This window comes from Propithecus coquereli, unplaced genomic scaffold (genome assembly GCF_000956105.1).
Source record: "Propithecus coquereli isolate 6110/MARCELLA unplaced genomic scaffold, Pcoq_1.0 Scaffold34, whole genome shotgun sequence".
Taxonomy (NCBI): domain Eukaryota; kingdom Metazoa; phylum Chordata; class Mammalia; order Primates; family Indriidae; genus Propithecus; species Propithecus coquereli.
The window spans coordinates 3730547-3750517 of record NW_012149063.1 but is presented as its reverse complement, the minus strand read 5'-3'; the positions used below and the strand labels follow the sequence as shown (position 1 = coordinate 3750517).

Below are 19971 nucleotides of genomic sequence, written 5' to 3'. Positions count from 1 at the left end.
ATACCTTTTGCTTCATTCATTTATTTCTTCCTCTCAGTAAGTCAACCCAGCCCCCTCTTAAATTAATTATAGTCCAGAATATAAAAACAGCTATGCACTGATTTTCACCTATACTTAATTTTTATCCTTAAGAAAGAAAATAGAAAACCTATAGGAAGGTATTAATCTACTTAACATTTCTAAGTACATCATCCAAAGGATTTTGTTTTTTTAATCTTACATATGCTCAGCAGAGTTACTGGCAAAAACTGTACATTTTCTTCATTTCATCCTTTCAACATCAAATAGTAGGCAGCAAAAATTGGATCAGACTTCAAAGCCTGCTGTGGGCTCCAAGTCACAGAGAGACGCCTCCATTTCACATATTGAATTCGAGCAGGATATCAAAGTGCTACCAAAGAACCTCGGGTCCTTACTCAAAAAGAGGCTCTAACATCTGTAGAGAGTGGAGTGCACAGACAAATCACCTCGGGGAGCAGCTAACATTTATTCTCAGCAGCAAATTTCCAGGCTTTTGATTCTCTCTCCACTGTACCTCCCTGTCTCTCTACTGAACCAAAGCTCTTTAGCAAGCTGGGCTTTTGTCTCAAAGACTTCAAAATATCACTAACAGTTTCAAGTTTGAATGGCCCAACCAAGCAGGCACAGACAGGCTACATGCCCGTGGACTTGGATGAGTATGAAGGAAGGAGACACAGTTACTTGGAATCAAGATGTCCAGCTACCTTCTTTGCATGTCCTGTGAAGATATCACACCCCTTTGGAGAACGCTGGGCTTGTGAATGCCTAAAAAATAACAACAATAATAATAATTTTAAAAAGGTGTGAAAATAATAATTTTTAAAAAAAACTTAAAGAGGGTTGCTTTTTTTCAAAGACGTATCAGAACATACTCTTTAAGCTTTCATTGTTTCCCATTCCAGCCCTCAGTTAAAAAAACACGGTCAACTTAAGGAAGTGTGTTGCTCCTACATGTCACTACACGTCCACAGTGTGCCTGAGTTCCTAAGACCCAGGAACTGCCCTTTTTAAAGTTGTGTGATTGAATTTGGTTTAGTGAGCACCTTTAGGCTTCCACAAACTTTACCAAGAAGCCAATCAAGTCGATGCTGAGGCTACACTTCCTGCACAGCACATTAATCCCATTCGAGGTTACAGAATTTAAAATGGATTCTGTAGTCAAATGAGTTTGGGAAATTCTGGGTTGTACCTAGTTTCAGAGCTTTCCTTAAAAGATTATAGCAATAATCTTTTACAATCACAATAAACATTTATAGATCTCTAAAGTGGAGATACAGGGAAGATGCAGGAGTCCAAAAGTAATTTGACCAAGAAGCTTAAAGCGATAACCTACTAACATCTAGTAAAATATTGTTTCATGAAACAAAGTTTGGAAAAACCAATCGTGCTGGGTCCCTAATTTCTAGTAATTGGAACACACTGTATAAAAGTGTGATTATAACACATGGTTAAAATAGGAGCCACCTTTACAATGCCTTTCACACGGAACCCAGCAAAGAGGAAAGCACTGACTAGAAAAGGGAAATCTGTGTTCCGACCCCTGCCTCAATATCCACGATCACACATGCACACACACCAAACACACTTTGGCTTAATTTCTGTAGTATTCTGGGTCCTAGTTTTCCTCATGTATAAAATGAGGGGATTGAGATCAATTATTCCTAAGGTCTCTTCCAGTTCTACATTAATAATCTTATTCTTTACATAAACTGAAAATTCATTTCAATATATCTTTTTGTGGATATTACCTTCCAAATGCATCTATTTATAGTAGATTATAAGCAATATGCTCATTTAAAAAAATATCACATCAGTACCTGGGAGGAGGGGACTATAATTATATATTTATTTATATGTCTATTTGTTAATCTTATGTCTACCACAGTGGAATGTAAGCTCCATGAAGTTAGGGACTAGCTCTGCTTCCATACCCTATACCAGCCCCAAACCCAGTGCCTGGTACATAGTAAATGCTCAATAAATACTAGACAAGTTGAATGAATAAATGAATGACTAGTGGATCCACAAAATATGGGGCCATGTGGATCAGTAAGGAAACCTTTAGCATTACAATTAAATTAATTAGCATTTATATAGCAGTACATATTTTTTAAATGCTTTAAAATATCTAATGATAGCTTTATAACCATTTGAGCTAAGGACTTTAATTGTACCTATTATACAGATGAAGAAACTGAGGTTCAGAGAGGTTAAGGTATGTTCTCAGGTATTATGGGGAATACTAAGACATTGACCCATGTTCATCTGACCCCAAATCCTCTGCTCTCCTTCTGAACTATGATACACTCCATGCCCTTCGGTTCCAAAGGACTCACTCCTGTCCAGCCTAGGCAAGTCCCAGTGGCTATGAGACACCTACAGGGGTGGATTCTGAGCAAATCTAGGGAAGAGAGTTTAGCTATTGGATTACTGCCAGGTCCCCAATTTCTGCCTTTTCTTCTCCAACAAAGAAATGAACCTCTTGAGAACTCCTCTAGCTTGTGTGGCTTTTCAGGATCCAAAGGCCAGTGGCAGACACTTTCCACACCTCCCATCTCTCCTCAGAGAGGGAGAGGTTGTTGGCTCATCAGTTTGATTCCTTCCTCATTTAAGCCTTTGGAAGAATCTAAGGCAGCTCAATGTAATGTTTATGTGTATTACTTGGTATAAAAAAAGGCAGGGGTGGGAGTGAGGAAATAGGCAAATAAATAAGAAAATCCTTGATTAATCAAAGTTAAGCAGGTTTCTTTCCTGAGAGGCTTTCCTAGAACCTTTAACTGAATAATATGCACAATGAAACTCCAAGAGAGAAAAAGAATGGGAAACATTTCCTAGACATTATTCTAATAATTTTAATAACGGACCCTTCTCCTATGGAGCATGTTGAGGGACTACTGGTTTTTAAAACACATCTTGGGAAACAATGATCTGAGTTGAGCAGTCTTTATTCAAAACAAATTCCAATTTGTTTTTTTTAAAAAATGGTACAAGTTAATTTTCTTCCAAAGTCTAACTGCCTCAACTCCTTTTCAGAGATGTCATTAGTTTGATTTTTTTTTTTTTTTTTTGCCTCAGGGACATGAGACTGGCAGCAAGTGGATAATATTCTGCAATCCGTCACCACCAAAATAAGAAAAATAATAACAAAAAGCCAACGCTTTTTATTATTTATTATTTATTGCATGCATACATGCCACCAGGCACTAGACAAAGCATGTACACATAGTCATCTCATGTAATACTGCCAATGGCCATGTGGATTGGTTCTATTTTTTTTTTTTTTTTGAGACAGAGTCTCACTGTGTTGCCCGGGCTAGAGTGCTGTGGCGTCATCCTCGCTCACAGCAACCTCAAACTCCTGGGCTCAAGCGATCCTCCTGCCTCAGCCTCCCGAGTAGCTGGGACTACAGGCATGCGCCACCATGCCCGGCTAATTTTTTGTATATATTTTTAGTTGTCCGATTAATTTCTTTCTATTTTTAGTAGAGATGGGGTCTCGCTCTTGCTGAGGCTGGTTTCGAACTCCTGAGCTCAAACAATCTGCCCGCCTCGGCCTCCCAGAGAGCTAGGATTACAGGCGTGAGCCACCGCGCCCGGCCAATTGGTTCTATTTTTATCCCCATTTTTACAGATGAGGGAATTAAGGATCGAGAAGCTAACGACTTGTTTCACACCATAAACTAGTAAGCAGTGCACCATAAGACTTGCTGACTATCTAAAAGGGGATGCCAGAGGGAAATAATTGATTCAGGCAAGAATTATCAATTGCCGATAAAGTCATTAGACAAATGATTGATGGGCAACAGGACATATGGTGCCAAAGTACCACCATTCAGATTCCTTCTTTCAGGTCACAGGAAGAGCAGTGTACAGTGGAGAAATCCGAAGGTCGCCATTTTAACCAGTGCTCAATCTTAGCACCACTAATGCCAGGACAGCATGGTCTTATGATGGGAGGCAACACAAAGTATTTAAAATTACCCCGGATGTTTTTTTTTCCTTTTGGTAAAAGCATTTAATTGGAATCTAATCAAGTCTTTTATCTAACAGTTTACACAAAACACAGCACATAGAGGGATGAGCTAAGATCACAAGAAAGCAAGCAGACAAATACAGAAGGTGAGTTATTTTATAATAGGCCCAATGTCTTAATAAGTTAGTGTTATGAGAGAAAAAGGGACTATAGTCTATACTAAAAGAGATTTAGGTATATAACAACTTGATTTAACGTAGTGTCCTAGTTTGGATCCTGGCCTGGATAAACATGTGCAAAGGATATTCTTAGAATAATTGGGAAAATTTGACTATGGATTGGTATTAGATGATATTAAGGAAATATTTATTTTTGAATTGTGATATTATTTTTGAACTGTAGGAAAATTTGTAAAAAAATAATACTGCCATCAGCCTCTGTTAGGAATCACATGCTAAATGGCAGAAGAAACGAATCTGGCTATCAAAGGGTGATGAGCAGGAGATAGTTTTCTCTCCTTGTATAATTCACTGCATATTTCTAGGGCTCTGCTGGCCTCTTGGAAGCATAACTAAAGTCTGAAACAGATTGCCTCCAGGACTCGGCTGCTTCACTGAAGTCAGTCCATTGAACTGTGGGTCTAGGGGAGACGGAAACTCAGTCACCATTGAGAATCCTTCTGCCGGGCATCTGTCCTGAAAAAGCCCCCAAACAAAACTCATGTCTAATTCCCTCTTCTTAAACCCTGGTCCCAGTGTGACCGGATGAGAGGCAGGGTGAAGGCTGGCCCCTGAGTAGCAGGCTGCTGAGAATGCCCAGCATCTCCCTTCTTCTGAAGCACAGACACACGAGGCCAGCTGGCTCTGTCATGCTGCGCTGGCGGCACTAGGTGAAGTCACCGTGGTCCAGGGACTGGGCCTCAGCTTCACAGGCTCCAAAATTCAATTTGTCAGTTCATTGAGGGGTGATGATTTTTGGGAGAGCTGAGTTGCACTAACCAAATTCGGAAGAGTCATATTTGAAAAGCAGAATGCCAGTGTGTGATTTTACAATGAATGGTATAATCTGGATACTTTTCCCCTCACTAGTTGGCTGACATACTCTGGAGACCAAATTACACATTAGAATTAGAGCAAAGGAAGCAGGGTGCTCTTTGGGGACGTAGCTTATCAATCAAGCTCGTCTCATAACTGGCGTTTTTCTACTTTAGGATTAGAATCAGTAACTTTTTTCTTGCATGGGGGTTGAGACACACTGGCTACCCTCTGATTCTCCATTTTCTAAACTTCACTTAAATTAGTTTCTTTGTGTACTTCTTATTAATTTTGATAAAGTTTTCAAGATTATGCCTTATCTTTTATCAATTATAATTTAGAATGGCTTCTAGACAAACTGAGAAATTCATTAGTCGTTCACACTTGAAAGCATATTCTAATTTCAAAACGGGACAGGTTACAGCTAATTCGTTGTTGGTTGATTTTTTGCTAGCTTCCTGCTGTCTCTAAATTTGGGAGTATTTTTCCCATAAACTTGTGTCTCTCTTGGTAGCCGTAGAAGAAACGCTAATCAGCATAACCAAGTAAATTTGTTTCTGCTTCTTTGATTGCTTTGTACAAAAATGTTTTGTACACAGAGCTCTTAATAAAAAGAGGTCAACTTCTTGTTCCCAAGAAGCAGCAACCAAACCACCTTGCAGAAGATATACTCAGACAAGGATATTTCAACGCAGTAGGGGCCCCAAAAATCTTGAGGCAGGCAAGTTTCAGGTAAACAAGTCACATAACTTTCTTTATGGAAATTATTAACCATGAGAGATAATAGAAAACATAAACATCTTCAGAAATGGTTTCAATAATTCAAGTTATGAAGATAAATTAAGACAGTTAAGTAATGACATCAGAGAAGAAGACAATGTCCTTTGTTAAAGACCCCATGCTGACTTGAGTGCTAACAGGATTTCCACAGAAACTGGCCATAGGTCGAACCACAACTGGTAACTCAAGCATTCTTATTTAGTTCTTATATGGTATCTGAACATTCTGGGGCTGAGGATATAAATGTGGAACAACACCCAGATCTGAATCCCCCAACATCGTCACTATGCATCTACTCTTCCCTGATTTGCCTCACCCAGGTGTAACTGCATATTCTTCTTATTCTGTGTAGTTCTTTAAATAGCTTTGAAGGCACAGAGGAGTGGACAGTAACAAAATGTCTTAAGAAGAACACAAATTATCTGTTATGTGGTATTGTGTATTACTATGTGTTAAATTCAAAGGCATCCAAAATGTATATGTTAATTTATCTTTTATTACAAAAACTGGAAAGCTACGATTTCTAGAATGTTTCTGTTTCCTATTCACTACCACTTCCATCACAACAAATAAGCATTTGTCAAACACCCCTGAAATCTCCCAGGTTTGTATTCCTGTTTCCACAGTTTTGCATGCTGTCTCCTGTCTTGCCCATCTGGCCATTGCATTCTTACTCTTTAGCTTCAGTGTTAGCTCTTCTGAAAAACCTTTCCTGTCCTGACTCCTACCCTACCCAGGTCCACTCTAGGTAGAATTGGAGGCTCCCTGGCATATTCACACAATATATTGAGCATAAACATACTGAAAATTTGGTGTGTAACTGATTTGTCCAGTGCCACACCCCGACTAATTAAAAGTATTTGCAGATCACCTACTGAAGGTGAGCTTTATCAAATTTTGATCAAGGCAGGAGACCAAACAAGAGCAAGTACCATAAGCCACTAGGCTTTTGAGATATCAGATCTCTAGCTATTGCTGTTCATTTGTCTTTTCTTCTTATCTTTCAGCTGATAAAAATGCTCTAAATTCCCAAGTTGTCTGAATATTTACTAACCTTAAATCAGTGAAAATATAGTAATATCTACCGTTCTCCCCAAAGTAAATGACTAAAAGAACTGGTTGCAAAATGTTGCCTTTTTTCCCTTTTTCTAATTAAAAATTATTTTGTATGGTTAAAAACAATGTATATTCACTGTGGTACTGTATAAAATACAGATATTCAAGGAGAAGAAAATAAACATCAGGGAAAATGCCCACATTCAGATATAATTAGCTAATATCTTGTGTATATCTTTTTGGATACTTTTCTATACATATAAAACACGTTTTAAAAAAAATGGTTCATGCTATATTTACCATTTAACCTACCCTTTGTAATTACGAGCATCCTTCCACATATTTGTGAGTGTGTGATACACACATATGCAAGTGTACATGTATATCATCATATTTATGACTATATAGTATTCTATTGAGTGATTATCATAAGTGATTTAACTAATCTCTTATTTTTGGATATTTTAATTTTTTCCATTTTTTTCACATTATAAATAATGGATCATTAAAGATTCAGTACATAAGATAATGAGTACTCATCTAGTTATTTCCATAGGATAAATCTTATATGTAAAGCTATTGGGTTAAAGTGTGAGAAAATTTTTTTCTATTTTAAGGCTTTTGCATTGTATCACCAAATTTTCCTCTAAAAAGCAACAAAAATTAATACTCATATCCACGAAAGTATGAAAGGACCCATTTCCTATCACATCTCCAGCACTGGGTATTATCAGTCTTTTGAATCTTTATCTCTTTGAAAGGTGGTGACTCATTATTATTATAATCGACATTTCTTAATTTCTAAAAAGGAAAAACATTATTCCTGGGTTTCAATGTATAATATGAAGGAAATACAAAGAACACAAGAGAAGAGAAACAATAACAGTGCGAAATAAGATCACCATTATTTCAGGAGAAGAAGGAAACAAGAAGGAATGAACTTCACGCCTTTATTTTTTTTTCTCATTAGATGTGGATACTTGGTAACTTTTATAACAATTCTGAATGCATACACCATATCCCACCCCAATCAGTATCTTTGCTGAATGAGTTAAATATACAAGTTATACTTAAAGATATGGAAATGTGTTTGCTCTGAAACAATTATTTTAAATTTTAGAACATAGCTCAAGGACAAATTCATCAGAACGGCTCTAAAAGGCTAATGAATGTCTCATAATGCCATTGCTCCAAGTTAGCAGTAGTTAGATTTATGCACTTATGCTAATTTCCCAAATCCCATCGAGCCCTTTAAATTTGATCATATTTGTTTGCCTCATTGCTTTTCCCCAACTGAGAGCCCACACTGTCTTAATTTGCCAGTTCTTGCATTCTCATTTATTTTCTTTTTCCTCCTTCACTACTTTATAGAAAGCAGCTGTCACTGTGTAGAAGTCTAAGGTAGGAGCAGAAGGCTTTTCTTCATTCTGCTGAGAATGCTTGCCTTATTGGAAAAAAGGACACTCAACTAAGAGCCACCTATAAAACTTACTTCAGTTCTTTGTCAGCAACTGAGGGAGCTCAGAGAGACGATAGGATTTTAAAAGGATTAAATTAAGAGATGTATACATAGTCAGAAGTTAGAAATAAAATGCATACTTAACGAGGTATTATACTTATTGTTTATCATTTTGCACTGAAAGACAAGTCCCTAAACATGGAAATTTCAAAGGAGAATAATGATGATGGGGTATCTGAGTGGCTTCTTTTCTGGAACCTGTGGTTTTCCTTTAGGGAAGGTCTTAAGGTAACTTGTGGGTTGAGCTACTTTTGATTTACAGTTCTAGCACTTTAAACACTGGATTAGGCCAGGGCATAGGCTTGCAGAGATAAAGGAAACTTCAGAGACCATTTACTACATCCTTTTCATGTTGCAACTGGGGAAACTGAGGTGCAGAGGGGTGACATGACTTGTCCAAGTGAGTCAGAGGAAAAGATAGGTCCAACATCCATGTTCCTTGGAGATGTTCTTTTTATCACTGCACCCCAAAAGATAATATTTAACCCAGTTTTCTTCCTTTAATTCTGAAAGCAGGGGGGGAGGGACCAAGGGCAACATACGTAACCTAAACATCTGTACCCCCATAATATGCTGAAATAAAAGAAAAAAAAAATTCTGAAAGCAACGTTCAGTTTGGACAAAGAGAAGCAAGAAGTGCTGAAATGAAGTATGTGATGTGCATGGCACTAAATGATAGAGCCCAAGGACAGGTGAGAGAGGGGATATGAGAGGAGAAAGGGACATTTTAGGGAATTTTTTTTTTTTTTTTTTTTGAGACAGAGTATCACTGTGTTGTGGCGTCATTCTAGCTCACAGCAACCTCAAACTCCTCGGCTCAAGCGATCGTACTGCCTCAGCCTCCCGAGTAGCTGGGACTACAGGCATGTGCCACCATGCCCGGCTAATTTTTTCTATATGTTTTTAGTTGTCCAATTAATTTCTTTCTATTTTTAGTAGAGATGGGGTCTCACTCTTGCTCAGGCTGGTTTCGAACTCCTAAGCTCAAACAATCCGCCTGCCTCGGCCTCCCAGAGAGCTAGGATTACAGGCGTGAGCCACCGCACCCGGCCACATTTTAGGGAATTTTTAAGAATGAAAATTCTAAACAAGATTGTACACAGTGGGTGGTGACTAGTCAACAATGTCACAGCAGAAAAGCTTGAGGACAGTAATTAAGCAGGGCAATGATGATGTGGATAGACATTTAGGTGTGGATAGAGAGGTATTAGGAATCTAAAGAGAAAGTAGCTGATGAATTTCCCTATCTAAGGGACAAGAAGTGGCACTGACTTGATTTACTGTAATTTTTTATTTTTATTTATATCCGTATTTATAGAAAAGATGCAAGAATAGTATAAGAAATTCTCTATATTCCTCACCAGACTTTCCAACCATTAACATTTTACCTATTTTCTTTATCTGCTCTCTCTTCTCTTTCTCTCCATGCTGATATACATACACACATAAAAATATACTTAAATTTTTTCTAAACCATTTGAAAGTCAGTTGCAAACCTGATACTCCTTTATATCTCAATATTTCAGTGTGTGTGTGTGTGTGTGTGTGTGTGCGTGTGTGTGTGTGTGTGTGTGTGTGTGTTTTAAAAGAAAGGGCATTCTCTTATATGACCAGAGTACAATGATCAAAATCAGGGAATTAATATGATACTATTATCCAATCTACAGATTGTATTTAGATTTTTCCAAATGTGCCAATGATGTCTTCTACAGCAAAAGAAAATCCTGGACCATAGATCACACTCTGTCATTGTTGTCTCCTTTCATCTGGAATAGTTCCTCAGTCCTCCTTTGTGTTTCATTTTGGAGCCACAGGCCAGTCATTTTGTAGAAGGTTCCTCCATTTGGGTTTGTCTGCTGTTTCCTCATGATTAAATTCAGGTTATGCACATTTGGAAGGAAATCCCAGGTTGAGGTTGTCTTCTTCTCAGTGCATAGCATCAGGAGGCACATACTGTCCGTTTGTTCCACGGCTGGTGATGCTAACTTTCATCGCTTGGTTAAGGCGGTTTCTGCCAGGTTTCTCCACTGTGCTTTTGTAATCAGTAAGTTTCTTTACTCTGAGCCTATGCAAATAGCTTATTACTCTCAAACTTTCACCTACGAGTTTTAGCATCCATTCATGATTCTTACCTCAAACAATTATTATTTTAAGAGTTGCAAAATGGTGATCTTCTGTTTCCATCATTCCATCTACCTTTATTATTTCATACTTTATTGCAAGAAAGAGCTTACCTTGTTCCTTTCTGTCTTCCTTTTATCAATGTGGATTCATGAATTCTTATTTTATTCAACATATTATACTCTTTTATCATCATTATTTACTTTACTTTATTCAAATGTCCTTAATTTGCCACTGGCTTGATTTTAAAGATTGGAAGTAACAGACTTCAAAATGAGAACTTCAGGAAAAAAAAATGCATAATACTAAGGATGACATAAAGAAAGGTAGATGCCTCAGAGATAAGAACAATAATTCTTCCTCTCACTACTATATGTGAGTGTTTTTTATATGTCAGATAAGATGCTATTTACTTTGTGTATGTTATCACATTTAACTTTCACAGCTTGGTGAGGTAGATATTTTGCCACTTGATCTGCCATTTAAAGATGAGGAAACTGAGGCTCTGAGAAAGTAAGTGGGTTCATAAGGTTCTTACCCTCCACAGTATCAAGTCTAGTGGACTCCAGGGCCCCTGCTCTCAATCACAGGTACCCCTACAAACAGGTGTGGAACCCCCACAGGAAAGAACAAGGTTTTAGAAATCAGCTGCACCATTCTTGAGGGTAGCTGGACATTTTTCCCAGGATCTACAGTGAAATATAAACTTTTTGCATTTTTACAAATGGGGCATTTGGAAACTGTCTACAAGTTTGTCATCACTCCAGGGACTTCCCTGACCTGCTTTGTGGAAACTATCCAACCCAGCCTGAAATCCAGGGAGGAAAGCATAAAGAGATCATCTGCATCAATGTCAGCAGACACAGATCCAGAAAGGCATGATTTGGTCATGTCACCCAGGGAAGCATTCCTATGGGTCAAGACAAGTGAAAGCCACGTTCAAGCAGGGGTGGAAGGGTGAGGGGCGGGATGGGGGAAGACTAAGAGAACAGTAGAGCAGGAAAATTCACTATCTATTCAGTTCTTTAGATCCCAGATGAAGACAGGGCCATGGCTGCCACTGTTAGCTCTCCCTGCAGGCTGACACACTAGATCCTTCTTCTGGCAACAATATCACCTCCACCATTACCATACCACCACTTTTAATATCAAATTTCAGATTCTATGAGAATTAGCTTAAGTGAAAAGATGCCTCATACTAGTGAAAAGAATTTAAATAATTGCCCTGCCTTAGAGAGAAAAGCACAATTGGATCTGAGAATAACATCCTTACTCTCACAGGAGGAACAAACTAAAAATAAAAGTCAACAAGGTGCTTCCTGCCAGTCCATAAATCCAATAAGCAAAGATGATGCCTCAACCTGGCACTGGGCAGTTAACAGCTAGCCTGACTCTCTCCACCCGAGAGCGGCCATGTGGTTCTCAGAGCTAACAGCTGCCAAGCAGAACCCCTCAGATTAACCCATAGGTGGTGTTGAACCACTTCCCATTAAGATATTTGCAAAGCAAACAAAAATGATAGCCCCACTCTGAGTCCTGGGAGCCGGCCAGGAGAGCTGGCTGTTCTTGTTGACACAAAGAGCTCTCCAGGGAGGGTCTGGACCAGAATGAGGAAGGCCACTCCTGCCTGCATCTCCAGACTGTGTTAATCTTAGTCCACTAGAATTCTTGATATCAGGGATATCAAGATATTATTATCTAATTTCCCAATCACAGCAGTTACTAGAGCTCTGTTTCACCAAAGCTCTGTCTTCTTGACCTCACCATTCAGCTGAAAAGAACAAATTCACCCGCCCCCTGTTTTGTCTACTCATCAAGGAGACATGTCTGAGAAGTTACTAAGATGCACACAGAAAGATTGTGACACCACTACTGTTAATAGCTTTTATGGCAAATACTTGCTCAATTTAATTCTTAATTTAAAGTGACTCGGTGATGCTAATGGAAAATATATTGGCATATTTGTATTCTACAGGTAGGAACCAGCTGCCATTTCCTTCATAAAATATTCTTGAAAATGAAATACTACTATTTTTTCCTTCTGACTGAGAAGAAAGTGAAACAAAGTTGATAAGATTGTGGAAATGTACAGAGTTAATCTTTCAACCTATAGAATTATAATCTAGGTTTCTTTAAGTGTTGATAATGAAGCACTCTTACATTAAATTCATTTTTACACAAATTTGGTTTCCTGTATCATTTTCCACTTGAGTACATTTTATTTTCTCAAAATCTTCACAATAGGCTCAATATACAAAGGTATTTGGGGCAGAAAGTCATTCTGAGCCAGGATACAGTAAAGATCTTGCTGACAACACAAAGTAGGTATCAGCAATGTGCTGAATTTCTAGAATTTCCTATACTCACAAAATGGGTAATGCAGGAAGGGGACAAGGGATGGGGAAATGGTCAGAGAATTTACCAGATTTTGTCATTACTTGAAATTGCCTTTTAGATTAGAATCCAGAACTTTAGAGATACAGGTATCAATTGTATAAGGAGAGAGACAAAGAAGGAAGGAAGGAAGGAAGGCAAGGAAGGAGGGAAGAAAGAAGGAAGGGAGGAAGAAATGAAAGGAAGGAAAAGAGAGAGCTAAAGAGAGATTGAGTTTTTTTAAAGAAAAAAATTGATTTTTTATAAGAAAGAAGAGATCCATCTGACAAAATTAAAGAGTAAATTTTTAGAATCTTGAATACATCATTCAGTTTTAGATGATGTTTACCCAAATAAAATAAAAAGTGGCTTTGTAAATGTGCAAGTTTTGCAGAGACAATGTGAACCCAACCTTGTAGGTCAACTTTGCAAAGCAACTTTGTCAATAGCAAATGTATTCAGGGATATATTAATGTAACCGTAAAAGTTCATGTCCATAGGTGATCATGTTGAAGGCCTCAGTGGGATGGTGGTGTGACTTCAGTTACATATAAGATATGTTGGAAAACCAAAAATTAGTTCTTGTGCCAAACTTTGAGGCACCAGGCACAAAAACATTACACTGAAGTGTGGGTTGCATGGCAGGTGTAAGAGAGTGGTAGTCAGAAAATTCAAGTCAAACATGCATTCTAACGTCATTTCTGCCAAAGTTCACTCTGTCCGAGTTCCTAGCAACTGATCCTTAACTTGAGACATTAACCGTAGACAGCTACCAGCCAATAACTTAGCTTCCTAAAGAAAACACATAATTAAGCACCTTCCCAAACTTCGGGTTTATTTTTGAGTTAGGAAGGTAGATCCATTACAGAAAAATTACACAGTGTTAACAGCATCTCTCTTTACTTGTTTAATTAGCATTGTTGGCTTTTTGAGAAAGTCAGCTCCTTGCTTTATCAAAAATTAATTAGTATGCTCAAGTCAAACTCAAGATAAATAGGAAGCACCTCTTGAGAAAAAAGTAATTAAATTTAGTTTTGGACCTCACAGAAATAAAAATTCAAGGAGAACATATTCATCTATTCATCAATTATTTTATGACAATGACCAAAGATTCTAGATTTTAGATTCCATGAGTGATGCAAAAATAAGTGACAGTTTTATCCCTAGAGTTTATTATCTCATGTAGGATATAGTAAGGGAACAGCTAACGTGTTTGTCCACTTACTGCATGCTAGGTAGTTGTCTAAATGTTTCCTATAGTTTATTCTCCACAGTGGCCACATGAGGTGGTACCATTATTAGAAACATACTTGCTCAAGGTCATTGAGCTAGTTGGACACAAACCTGTGCCAGAATAGAGGCAGTCTGGCTCGAGAGTCTGTAGCTAAATCATTTCCTCCACCTGGATGGTGCCCCTGCACACAGCGGGCAGGAATCAAACTCAGATGCTAGCAGGGCCAGGCTATAAATTAAACAGGCCAACAAGTAGGGATCTATAGAAGATAGCTCCTACTCAGTTCCAGCAGATTGTTGCCAGATACTCCAATTTTTCAAGAGCTATCAGATATCTAAATTGTTACATGAAATTTTTCTATTTTTATATGTTGGAAACTAATTAAGAAAATTTAAAAACAATGTGTAGGCCAAACAAAATATTTCTGCAGACCACATTCTACCCAAAGATTATGGGTTTACATCTTTTGGCCTATAGAACAATGTCTAAAATATTTTGTATACTTTTTAAGGTCTCTCATATCCTAGCTCTCATCTGCCTTATTCCCCATAATAGTTCTTCCTGCCTCACTCCACTCACACCCCACCTTCAGCCTTCTTCCCACTGGACCTCTCATCTTCCTCAGAGTGGCCCCTGTCCATCCTGCCTCTGCGCTGTGGCCCACTCTGTTTCTCCTGCCTGAGATGCTCTTCTCCTGCCCTTGTCTGCTTCAAGGCCCTGTGAGAGGTGCCACATGAATTAAACCTTGAAGGATGGGTGAAATATCAACAGGTAAAGTAAGGACTGCAAGGGAATTCTATCCAGAAGGAACAGTATGAACAGATACACAGAACAAGAAAACAAAAGACATGTTGAAAACCACCAAACAGCTCCAAATATTTTAAAAGAGGCCTCTGGTCCCTGAAATCTGGTCCTATAAAGAGATTACTGACATTCTTGACATACACAAATCTTCTAAAAGGGTCCTTTGCAGAAGGATCATTGATGATTTAGGGTTTGTTGAAATAGTTCAGATAAATATTTATGTACGGCCATAAGCAAATCCATAAGGAAAAATAAAACTCAAAACAGATTTTTCCTTGAAGTTCCTTTCAGCTGGTGATAAGGTTTCTGGCTTCAAAAAGGTTTCAAAAATAAATGTGACCAATTAGTATATTAAAAATCTAAAAAGCCTAAGAAGGCTCTAACAATCAACTATGCTCTAACAGATATCATTTGAGAGTGTACTAGTGGCATCCTGGCCATGTTGGACCCAAAGTCAACTCAGATTTACCCCTGAAAGAAGGGCCAGGAACACAAGAAAATAAAATTTGTCTCTTAAGTTAAAACAGAGAGTGAATATTGTTTGAAGTTTCAAAAGTGTTAGACACCTCAATGTTTATTTTAGCTTACAATTCTAGAGCTAAGTCAGAGAGGTCTTGACCCTTCATGAGTTTAGCTTTATAGAAACCTTTTAAATACTAACATTACTACTATTATTGCTACTACTTCTGTTACTACGACCAACAATGGCTCACCATAATCCCTTACAGAGTAATTATGTGTCTAGAACTATGCTAGCTCCTTTCATAGATTGTCTCTAATCCTCCCAATTATTCTCTTTTTGCAGTTCAGAGAGAGGGAGGAATTTGCCCAACACCTCATGTCTTGTAAGTAGTTGAATTAAGATTCAAACCCAAGTCTGTCACCAAAGTCCATCATTTTTCTACCTCAATGAAATAACATGTAGAGTGTCTACCGCATCATAAGCACTTCATAAAAGAAGGCTACTATTCCTACCACCACTCTTGCACCATGCTGCCATTTTCCCTCTGGTTCCATTTGAGGTCCTCCAATGTGTTAGTGTACTAACTTGGCCACAGTGGTAGCTAATTTGCTGGAGGATTTGTTCTGTTCAATTGTCTTAGAACTGCCACGTATTTCTGCAATGACCCCCCACACAGAGTGTTTGTCAAGATATGTGGCAAGCTGCACTTCACTTCACAGCCCACATGAAAATCTGGCCCATAGTTGTCCCTGCTGACTGGGAGGCTGTTTCTCTGGCTCATCAATTCAGAGGTCAGCCCAACTGGCTCTAAGCCCCAGAGCTCCAAGGATGACACATAGGAGAAATATGCACTCGTTTTCCCCTCTTGTGAGGTGCCAGCTCTCCTCGAGCTGTCTGAGTCACAGAGGTTCCCATCACTCTGAGTCTGAATCCTCACTGGAGTAGCCCACAGTGAAGCAGCCTTTCTGGGGGTGTGTTACAAGCTGCTGTGTAAAAACATCTGCACCAGCATTATCAATCTCCTGCCTCCTTCTTACGGGTCCCTTTTACACAACAACAGGCTAGCTGTGCTAAAGAATGTCACATAAAAGCCTTGTGAGGGCTTTGCCATATGCAGGCCAAATTAAATTAAGGGGCATAATCCTCACCATTGTACTTATCAGCATTAAAATGGAGGATTACCATCGTGGGACAAAGCTCCACAACATTAAAGACTATTTCCATTCTGCCATTCACTGTACACAGTTACAGGCTCATGTCGGGAGTGAAGCAGAGAAGCATCACCCCAATCTGAGGCTTCCTTCTCCCCAGCCAAGTTGACCCCATCCTGTCATGCACAGATGGTAGCACATTTCCCATGAGGCTTTTAGGCTTTCTCTCAAGAACTAGATGTTGGAATTTTCTCCATCAATCACAAGGGGAGAGTTTTATACCAATCAGGGTGTATTCCTTAACTGGTTTTGATTTAAGATTTAAGCAATGACAGGTATAGAAACAACGTGGATAGAGCAAAAAAAGCCCTGGACTAAACAGAGTCCAGAGCTTAGAGAGCTGGTAGAATGTACCAGTTAATGGGTACTGGAGTCAGAGGCCTGTGTTCAGATCCCAACTCTGTCACTTTACTGACTAAGTAACATTGGCAAGTTACCTGTAGTCTCTCAATGTCAGAAATTATAAAATGTGTACTTCTACCATAGATTGAATAGGATAATGCATACAAAACACTTAGCACAGTACCCAAGGATTTGTTAATGAATGTTAAATGTTAACTGTTATTATTGTTAGAGACAGAAGATCTGGATTCAAACCTCAGACTTGCCATTTATTCTCTGTGTGACACTGTATGACCCAGTGATTCCAAGACTTCCTGATGGGAGGCAAAAGTAGGTAAATACGATACATCCAACCCAGCAGTGGTCTCTGAGATAGCTCTTGTGAGCTACTTGTCTTAGCCTTCCCCTGTTTGGTTTACTCATCTGTAACATGGTGTGGGTAACACCAACCCAAAAGGCTGGTGTAAGAATTACATGAGATAACGTGTTGGAAATGATTCGGCATAGCAATAAATGTTGGGTGAATCTGAATAATAACCTCACCATTTCCCTGTTGTTCTTATTCTCAGCACTGTTTCTTGTCATGTCTGAGTCTTCCTTATGAACTCTTCCTTCTGACCTTGCCTTCCCTTCATCTTTCCCTGGTACCTGTCTACTCCCATCATTACCCCTCCAGGATTCTTGTGGCACACATCGTTGGTTGTTTCCCAATCCCTTTCTTCTTTGCCTCCTCTCTCCTGTAGAAGCTGCAAATGCTGATGCTCACTTTCCCAGTTTCCTTTGCAGCTCCCCTGCAGAGTTACCAGTGCTGATTCTGGCCAAAGAGATGCAAGGGGAATCTCCTGGGGGGCTTCTGGGAAAGGTTTCCCTCCTAACAGATGAAGGGAGACACCTAAGGCAAGCCCCCTTTCCATCTACTTCCTCCTTCCTGCTTCGGACATTGCCATGTGAGGAAGTGATGCTTAGCATTGCTTTAGCCACCTTGTGATGATAAGTGGGGGCATTGCTGACATGCTGAGAGTAGCAACGCAAAGAGATGCAAGGGGCCTGGGTCCTTGGTGATGTACCTGAATGGCTGACCCAGCCCTGGAACTTCTGTCATTGAACCTCTCGTCCTGAGAGATACTTGAATCTATTGGATGGGGGTTTGTTACTTGTCACTAAGAATACCGCCATTGACACGACCCAGCTGTCTTTTTCTTCTACCCATCCCAATCCCCTCCCCAAGACTTCCCTCCTATAAACCTTGTGTTGATTCACAGAACAGTGAGTTGACAAACACGAAGCGGAAAATGGGACCCCAGCCCCCTGGAGGAGGAATGCCCTGACACACATCTGATAAACTATTCTGGATCCTCTTATTGTTGTCACCACCCAAACATTGAGCAGGAAGATCATTTCTCTCATAAAAATCTGAGTGCTGGCCGGGCACAGTGGCTCATGCCTGTAATCCTAGCACTCTGGGAGGCCGAGGTGGGTGGATCATTTGAACTCAGGAGTTCAAGACCAGCCTGAGCAAGAGTGAGACCCCATCTCTGCTAAAAATAGAAAGAAATTAACTGGACAACTAAAATATATAGAAAAAATTAGCCAGGCATGGTGGCGCATGCCTGTAGTCCCAGCTACTTGGGAGGCTGAGGCAGGAGGATGGCTTGAGCCCAGGAGTTTGAGGTTGCTGTGAGCTAGGCTGACGCCATGGCACTCACTCTAGCCTAGGCAAAAGAGTGAGACTCTGTCTCAAAAAAAAAAAAAAAAAAAGTCTGAGTGCTGAGAAGTGGCCTTGGAAATTAGTTGAATAAACTTATTGAGTACCTATTGTGTGTATTGGATACAAGAAAGAGTAAGACTCAGTCTTTGCCCTTTAAAAGCTAACTAGCTAGCACGTGGTCAGCTATAACACTAGGCAAAACATGAAAAGCACCAGGGTGTGGTGTGAGGACCCAGTCTGTGAACTGTCACCACTCACAATGACATAACGAGTTTGCATCACAATGTAAATCAACTCATCACCAAGTACCTTGTTTAATTGAGCTGATTTTTTTTTTAGTAACAAGATTATCTTGATGAAGAAAGCAGTTGAGTTGATCCACATTAGAGCACAAGTTTATAATCTTGTTGTGAAATAGCACGTTCAGCAGTACAGTTACACATGGGCTATGGTTCAAGGAGTATTAAAAAGAATTAATGTCTTCATGGAGGAAAGAGATATGACAATGTATCTTGACAAAATGTGAGAATTGAACAGAAAGGAATGGGCAGAAAGAAGAGAGGTAGGTACACTGGTAGAACAATAGGAAGTTTGATTCTGGTTAGCCACCAAGTGTATACAGGGACAAAGCTGAGGTGAGCCTGAGGACAAACTAAAGCAAGCTAGGGAGAGGCGTGGAACACCAGACTAAGAAGTTTGAACCTCTTTTGGTCTAAAATAGGAAGCCATTAAAGTTTTTTGAACAGGTCAGAATATGTTGTAGGACAATTGATCAGGTGCCAAAAATGAAAGCTGGTCTGTAAAGAGGAGAGAAGGAAAAAGAGGAAGAGATAATGGCAGGCCTGGACCAGGGAAGAATATGTAGCAGATAATTGGAGATGGGGTTAAGTGTGAGGTAGGAATCAAGAATGACTGTGCCAGTTCCAACGCCAGGTCACAAGATAGTGTTTGTGCCACTTACAGAAGTGGGAGGTCTGGTGAAGGAGGTGCTTTAGTGGGGGATTTTATGTTGAGATTCTGGTGTGTTAATCAGGAATATATGTCCAGCAGGAGTTGGGTGGAGGAGTGAGGAGCACAGACCAGAGATCTGGGACTTGTGCTCACACAGCTGAGAGTTGATACCAGAATACACAGTGAGAAATGCTATCACCCAGGTGAGAAGCAGAGAAAGAAGAAAGTCAAGACTTGGAGAATTGCCTTTATTTTAATGGTGGATGAAAAAGAAGAAAAATGGAGCCAGAGAAAACAGAGACTGAGGATATCTCTGGGGAAGAACTTGAAGAACGCAGTATTACAGACACCTGTGGAAGAGGGCTCTTCGAGGAAAGCATG

At 39.4% G+C, this 19971-nt stretch overlaps 1 protein-coding gene across 2 annotated transcripts in view; it reads right to left on the bottom strand.

Moving 5' to 3' along the window:
- Positions 1–19971, bottom strand: part of MYO3B (myosin IIIB) — a 412726-nt gene that overhangs the window by 91108 nt on the left and 301647 nt on the right. Inside the window, exons 31-32 of one of the 2 annotated variants that reach the window (XR_001137744.1) lie at positions 18542–18667; positions 726–786 (exon numbers count right to left, since the gene is read on the bottom strand). Coding sequence is in view for 1 of the 2 variants with exons in the window: in XM_012650712.1 (XP_012506166.1) it covers positions 726–786 (61 nt within the window). In the remaining variant the exon portion in view is untranslated. The remainder of the gene's footprint in view (positions 1–725; positions 787–18541; positions 18668–19971) is intronic. The other variant, XM_012650712.1, reaches the window with a different exon arrangement.